The 7,819-nt window shown below is 34.9% G+C and overlaps 1 protein-coding gene across 1 annotated transcript in view; it reads left to right on the forward strand.

Annotated features, from left to right (window-relative positions):
- The window catches only part of LOC125812727 (ABC transporter B family member 26, chloroplastic), a 29,269-nt gene extending 21,450 nt beyond the window's left edge, over window positions 1–7,819 (forward strand). The window contains exons 11-19 of the mRNA XM_049492206.1: window positions 265–338; window positions 3,207–3,263; window positions 5,599–5,673; window positions 6,040–6,114; window positions 6,193–6,474; window positions 6,551–6,615; window positions 6,687–6,747; window positions 7,201–7,306; window positions 7,409–7,819. Coding sequence (XP_049348163.1) covers window positions 265–338; window positions 3,207–3,263; window positions 5,599–5,673; window positions 6,040–6,114; window positions 6,193–6,474; window positions 6,551–6,615; window positions 6,687–6,747; window positions 7,201–7,281 — 770 coding nt within the window. The 3' untranslated portion in view covers window positions 7,282–7,306; window positions 7,409–7,819. The remainder of the gene's footprint in view (window positions 1–264; window positions 339–3,206; window positions 3,264–5,598; window positions 5,674–6,039; window positions 6,115–6,192; window positions 6,475–6,550; window positions 6,616–6,686; window positions 6,748–7,200; window positions 7,307–7,408) is intronic.

The raw sequence follows: 7,819 nt of genomic DNA on the forward strand, positions 1-7,819 counted from the left end.
TAGATGGATAGAGTGTACAATCACTTTACTTCTGCTCATAAAGGACGTTAATTGCTCTTTGATGCAAAGTTTCATCCAAACCTTATTACCGACAGTTTAACATACCTAAATAAAAACTTTTGATCGGAAGTGTAAATTGCCCTTCAAGTGCAGCATGAAGTTAACTTATATAAACTGAAATAGCTCCATTTGTGCAACACATACTCTGAAAAGAATGTTTCCCAAATGCTGCATATTTTCATCCTGCTTTGTGGATTGTTGTAGGAGCCAAGTTGGAAGGATTAGCAGGACGCATTGAATTTGTGAATATTAGTTTCTACTATCCTTCAAGAGTTAAGGTATACTAATCTTTTTGATCTCTCAGCTTGTCGCTCATTATCCGAGAACAACTATTCCTCTTGACGAAACTCAAATACACTCTAACACTTAAAACCTTTTCTTATTTTCATCTGTGTATTAGTAGAACTTTTTTATCTGATAAAAGATGAAAATATTCATGTTCTCTGTCTTTGCCTCTAGTAAGAGGGAAATGGTCTTGTTGAAAATGTGTCCCATGATATTGCAGAAATAAAATAGCTAAGCTGCATTATCTCTAAAAGATTTCTTTTGCCGAAATTCAATTTATCAGTAACTAAATTTTTAGGATTTTAAATTATTTTTATTAGAGTCCTATGTGGCTTGAATTTAGGAGTTAGTTTCCTCTTTCTTTGTTATTTGAAACTTGCCAATAAGTTAGTAGCATAGTTTTTTATGTTGTAGTTAGAAATTAAAGCTACAAATGTATGTCTCTGAGTTGTTAATAAAATAATTCCCTTTGACAACATTGCACTACTTTATAAGCCATTTTCTTGAGGGACCTGTGAGTGAGATGGATTCAAAAAATAGTTTTTCCCAAATAGCTCCTCCTGTTTTTGATGGGGGAGAATTACCAACTCTGGGCAGTAAGAATGAAGACTTATCTTGAGGTCTTAGCTCTGTGGGAGGCCGTGAAAGAGGATTATGATGTTCTTCCATTGCCCAATAATCTCACGGTGGCCCGGATCAAAAGCCAAAAGGAAAAGAAAATTAGTAAATCAAAGGAGAAAGCAACTCTGTTTGCTGGGGTGTCTGCAACAGTTCTTAGAAGAGTTATGACTCTCAAATTAACATATATTTTTTGGGATTATTTGAAGAAAGAATACACAGGAGATGAAAGAATAATAGGCATGAAGGTGTTGAATTTAATAAGGGAATTTGAGTTGCAAAAGATGAAGTAATCTGAGACTGTTAAAGAGTACTCAAACCGACTTCTCGGCATTGTTAACAAGGTAACATTGCTTGACACAAAATTTAAAGATTCAAGAATTGTTGAAAAAATTCTTGTTACAGTGCTTGAAAGATTCAAAGTATCCATAACTACCTTGAAAATCACAAAAGATCTGTACAGGATTACCTTAAGAATTGCTAAATACGTTGTAGGCACAAGAGCAATTAGGCAAGGTGGTATTATTGAAGGAGCCTTGGAGGCCAACCACAAGACTCAAAGCAAAGGTAATAATGCAAGGAAAAATTTACCCACCTTGTCAGCACTATGGCAAAAAGGTAATCCTCCATTTAATTGTTTGAAGAGGCCAGATGCATAATGACAAAGCTGCAACCCACTTGGTCATAAAGCTGTGATTTGCAAAAAAAATAAATCTCAAAAGTATGAAGCAGATGTCCAAGTCACCAATGAGGAAGAAAAAGATGACCACTTATTTGTGGCAACATGTTTTTCAACCAAGAAGTCTAATTTTTGATTGATTGAAAGTGGTTTTACAAACCACATGATATATGTCACAAATCTTTTTAAAGAGTTCATGTCTATGGAAATAAGAAAGTCCAAGTTCATGTACAAAAATAATTTCAGATGTCTTTTACGTGCCTGCTATTGATAAAAATCTTTTGAGTGTTGGCTAGTGGATGGAAAAAGGATTTAAATTTTTATCTGAGACAAGTATTGTTGAATCTTTAATTCCACTAAGCTGGAGATTTTATGAGTTGAAAGGAGAGGTAGAAACTTTTCATTTTATCCTAAAGAAGATGAACCGAAGCCAGAATTTGTTGATATTCAAGTGCTGCAACTTGGATACATGAATCAAAGCTAGCTACTAGACCAAAGATAAACTGACAAATTTATTCACAAGGTCAGTTCCAGCCAAGACTCCAATCTATAATTCAGGATCCAAGGAGGAGTGTTGAAAATATGTCTCAAGAGAGTGCAGAAATAAAACAACTAGCTGCATTATCTCTAAAAGATTACTTTTTGCAGAAATTCAGTTTATCGCGCAACCAGCTTCTAGGATTTTAAGTTGCTTTTATTAGTGTCCTATGTGGCTTGAATTTAGGAGTTAGTTTCCTCTTTATTTGTTATTTGATATTTGTAGATAAGTTAGTAGCATATTTTTCTATGTTTTAGTTAGAAATTAAAGCTATAAATGTGTGTCTGAATTATTAATGCAATAATTTCCTTTGACAACATTGCAGTATTTTCCTTCATTATTTCCCTAATTCCTTTGTTTAAAAACCAACTTGCCTCCTATGGCCATTTACAAAATTGAATGGGAGAAAATGACCTTTTTCAAATCTCTTATGTGTAAAAGGCAAGATCTCTGGTAAATAGGACGTAAAACTAAAAACAAATTTGTTAAGGACCTCAAAAAACCAATTTACCCGAAAGGAAGTGGCATCATCATTTTTTCTCAGAGATTAGTGATGCTATGTAAGGCTTACACTGCTGGTCACTTCATGCTTACTGGAATTGGAAATGTTTGACTACCCATAAATTGCATGTTTTTGGTTAAAATTAGAGTTCCCGTTCCTTTATTCATTTCTTTCTTGTAAAGCATCTTTTGTAGCCTGTTGAAATTGATTTTTCATCCAGCAGTTCTTATATAGGTTGTCATCATGAATGCATACATGAACTTAAATAATTACAGTGCATAGATATGGTAGTTATGTTGCCCACTGCCTACCTTGTCTAAGAATTGTATGCACAATTTCCTTGTCTCAGACTATACTTTGGTCACTTGAAAATTTTGAGTATGAAGCTGTTGATATTTTGATTGTGAACAACATCTTTATAGTTTCATTTTATCGTTGATTTCATGTATATTCTTTTTAGTTATTGTAGAATACAGAATTTCAAGGCTACAATTAGAAAAGCTTACACTTTTCCTACGGAACAGGTGCCGGTACTTCAACATATTAACTTCGTGGTGCATCCCGGTGAAGTAGTAGCACTTGTGAGTTCTTTAATTTCGGGCTGCCAATCTGAATATCCGAATTTTATTCTAGCTGCTAGATTCCATATTTATGCATGCAACTTCTAAGATCAAATGACATAATCTCGTTGTCCCATCTTATGTGACACTTTCTGTTCTAATCTGCTCCAAAAAAAGACAACTCTATATTTAAAAATAATTTACCTTTAACGAGAATTGCCACAAAAAACTATGACATGCTTAAGGCTACAAGTTTCAAAACTTTTGTTTCTTAAACTTTGTGTCTCCTCTAACACCTTCACATAAAAAGAGACAGAGGTATTATCATTTTACCCTTTCCTTTGGAATTGTGGAATTGCTTCCCTCTATGATCCTCATGATTAAATTTGTTCCTTTATAATTTCTCGAGAAGCAGGTAATTTGTCTATTATGGCCACAAGGGTGTGGCACAAAATGGTTGCGGTTTGTAGAGTAACTTCCAGGTTACTTAGTCCAAATTACGTGTCTGGGAACGAGTTCAAGCATGCATCATATGAATTTGTTTATCCTACATCAACAAAACCTTCTCTACTTTTGAAGATAGACTGGAAAGCAAGCTCAGAGAATAGCTAAGTGGAAGTCAGAGACTCCCTTTTTTAGGAACTTAGACTACCTATGTGCTAGTAAACTCCACCTATGGCCTATGCCAATTTGTCTTATTCGGATGAGTTGCATTTCATTTTCCTTTTGTTAGTTTATCAGTCAGGGCCAAATTCTTCTCCCTAAAAATTCCTTATTTTCTTTCCTCAGCAACAATAACATCAACAATTGTGTCCTTAATCTCAAACAAGTTGAGGTCGCCTCTATGAATCCTCATTGATCATGTTTTTTTCCATTTAAATTCAACTCATATCATCATCATACCAAATATAATAAAAAGTAAAAGTAAATTAAATATATATAAATGATAATAATAATAATAATATATTAAAAAATCTCCATATTTTTACTGACATTTAAATCTATGATAAGTTCAAAATACTCAATAGAAAAGAAATAGGTTCAAAATCAACGTACTAACCAAATTAATAGCCTGTTTGACCAAACAAGCTTCTGGAAAGTCAAAAGTGTTTTTTTTCCCAAAAACATCTTATTTTAAAAGGTTGAGGTGTTTGACTAAGCTTTTAGGAAAAAAATAAGTGATTTTGAATAGTAGCAGAAGCTATAAAAAGTAGTTTCCCCATAAGCACTTTTGGAACATGGGCTAAGCACAAATTGCTGCTCTAATATTGCCAAAAGTACTTTCCCAATTGAGTAGCCAAACATAAACTGCTACTCTTCCAAAGTACTTTTTTTTAAAGCACTTTGAACAAAATACACATTTCAAAATAAACAAATTTCGGAAGCTTGGTCAAAATGCCTTAAAACCTATTTTCCAACTAGTAGATATCACTCCTACAATTTTTTTCTTCCATTGTGCCTTATCTTTAGCTAAGTCTTTATTGATTCCAAGAAATTGTAGGTCTTTGAAGACTCTACTTCATCTCTTCTTAACACCTTAACTTACCATACATATAGACTAGTGCAGCTATAGGCCAACACAAGATATGACCATACAATCTTAAACAACCTTCTCTCATTTTATCGTCAATCTGTACTACTTGAACACTCCGGTGAAGGTGATCATTTTTAATTTTATCTAATCCTATATGACTCTACACATCGATCTTAGTCAACACTCATCTCATGGATATATTGGACTTTTTTAAAAACAGGTAACTTTAAGATATATTTGACTGTAACAGCCCAACAGTTTTTGAAACTGAATTTTTTTTAATGGTCCAACATTAACTACCATATAACATTGTTGGTCTAATAATTTTTCCGTAGAACATACCTTTCACTTTGGTAGGCACCATTCTAATACATGACACTACAAGAGCATTTCTCCGTTTAAAACATCTTGTTTTAATTCTACATTAACATCTTCATCTATCATTCCATTCTTCTGAAACGAGTCTAGATATCTAAATTCATTTTCATTTTTGGCACTGCAATCTTGTCTTGTCTTGCCTCAATTTCACTCTTCCCATGATGTCTAAACTTGTACTGCATGTACTTGTACTACTTTACTTATCCTAAAACTCCTTACTCTCTAAAGTGCTCCTCCATATGATCACAATCGAATACACAGAACCAAATAAAAACAAGAAAAGGATAGGATTAGAATAGAACGAATATATGTGTGCCGTCAGATTAAATAGATTTGTGTATATTCTCCCTACTATTTTTTATGGGTATAGAATTGTGTATATTTTTATTTCTCTATTCATTAATTTGAAACATGACTGAGAAGTGAATGTCATCTGTTGTTTAGGTTGGCCTAAGTGGTAGTGGAAAAAGCACTCTGGTGAACCTTCTCCTCCGGCTGTATGAGCCAATAAGTGGGCAGGTAATTCTTGTCATGTTTGATATAATAGTATATTGTTGAATTATGAAAATATAAAACAAAAGGGAGCTCAATGGTAAAGTTGACTTAGGTCATGGGTTTGACCGTTTGAGTAGTGGAATGCCATTGATGCTTGTGTCAGGGTAGGCTGCCTTACACACTCTTCCCAGTACCCTGTGTGAACTCGTGATGCTTCGTGCATTGAGATTCCCTTCTTATGAATATACAAAATTGACCCTTCTTGGGGAATTTGCAGATGCTTAGATCATACTATTAAGAAGCCTTGAGAAAAGCAGTGACCTTTTGTTCCACCTTGCTTTCTCAAATAAAAAGAACTTCTTTTCCTAACTACTTGTTTTGGATTTGAAGATATGTATTGATGGCTACCCGATTAGAGATTTGAACATCAAGTGGTTAAGGGAAAGAATTGGATATGTGGGGCAGGTTAGACTCATATACTATTATCCTAATTTGAGTTTTGTATGGCTTTATAATATCATGTTACTAAGATATTTTGAACAGGAACCTAGACTTTTCCGCATGGATATCAGCTCAAACATAAGATATGGCTGTAGTAGAGATGTCAATCAACAAGATGTGGAATGGGCTGCCAAGGAGGCCGCTGCCCATGATTTCATTTCATCTCTACCCAATGGCTACCACACAATTGTTGATAATGATTTGCTCAGTGGAGGCCAGAAGCAGCGTATCGCAATTGCTAGAGCCATTCTTAGGGATCCAGATATTTTAGTACTTGATGAAGCCACTAGTGCTCTAGATGCAGAGAGTGAACACAACATTAAGGTAGATCTTCTAAAAGTCGTTTAACTGATAGAGATTGTTGAATTGCGTACTAAATATGCATTTTCAATTCCCATAGGGTGTGCTTCATGCTGTCAGAAGAGAGCTGAACTCAAAGAGAACTGTCATTGTGATTGCACACCGGTGAGTTGTCTTTGTTCTTTTCAGCAGAACCGAATACTAGCTTTACAACACTGGTAAACTGCTATCTACAGGCTTTCGACAATACAAGCTGCTGACAAAATAGTTGTGATGGAAAGCGGAAAAGTTGTTGAGGTAGATATTATGGCTTTTAAACATATCATAGGGAGAGCAGCTAATAATCACAAAGTCATTCAGTCTCCTTTCTTGTTTCGACCGTTCTATGCTCTCTGATTCAACCTGTGCAGTTCTAACATAGCAGCATCACATTAAGCAACCAATAAGACCAGTGCATTTACCATCATCGGAGTGGTCTACTCTGGATTTTTTTATGACGCCAAAGTTTGTGTACTTGTAAACAAAAGGGCTATTAGTCTATAGTTGTCCATTTAGTATCTAACAAGTTGAAACTGAAGTGTGAAACCTTGCAACCTGGAGGTTCACATTCTTATTCATATCTACCTTAATCTTATACTAAAAAATAGAGCTGCCTAATGCTTAATTAAGTTTCGGTCATGTAGTATGTCTTCTGGATTTAATCAATCTAGTAATCTCTGACTTGGATGATCTTACTTTTGCTACATTCAGATGGGTAGCCACAAAGAGCTTCTCCTCAATGACGGCTTGTATGCTCGATTAACCAGAAGACAGGCTGATGCTGTGGCATGAATTCTTGCAGTTGACCGACATAAAGGTTTGGGTCGATTCTTTGGCCTACTAAGTTCCTGATTGGACACTAGAGATGGCTTGGTATCTTTTATTTCACACAGCAAATTTAGCAATGCATATGCACTAGATTAGATAGAACCTTCTGAATGAAGAGGACAGACAATATGGGATTAGTTGCAGATCTTGCAGTTGGACCATCTCAAATTTTCTCAAGGGAGCAGGTTAGCTTCAAAGATTTTGCTGCATCACTGGCCAAAGCTATAAGCAATTTGAGTTTTGATGATGCTTAATGTATAACTTAGTCAAGGGGTTTGAGTGATGTACAACATGTCCAAAGGGTTGCAGGGACTTTTACGACAAAGAGCCGATACTGTTGATCCATGTAAATGTCTCGATAGCATGTCATTCTGGTTCAATCTACTAGAGCTGAAATTGAAAGAAAACCCAAGCTCTTGTCATGATAGAGAAGCATGTTTGTTTGGAAAAATCACACCACACATCTATTTATTTAAGGGTTAATATTACAACTTTTAGATCT

The sequence above is a fragment of the Solanum verrucosum genome, unplaced genomic scaffold (genome assembly GCF_900185275.1).
Source record: "Solanum verrucosum unplaced genomic scaffold, falcon-dt-bn FXZP01000033.1, whole genome shotgun sequence".
NCBI lineage: Eukaryota > Viridiplantae > Streptophyta > Magnoliopsida > Solanales > Solanaceae > Solanum > Solanum verrucosum.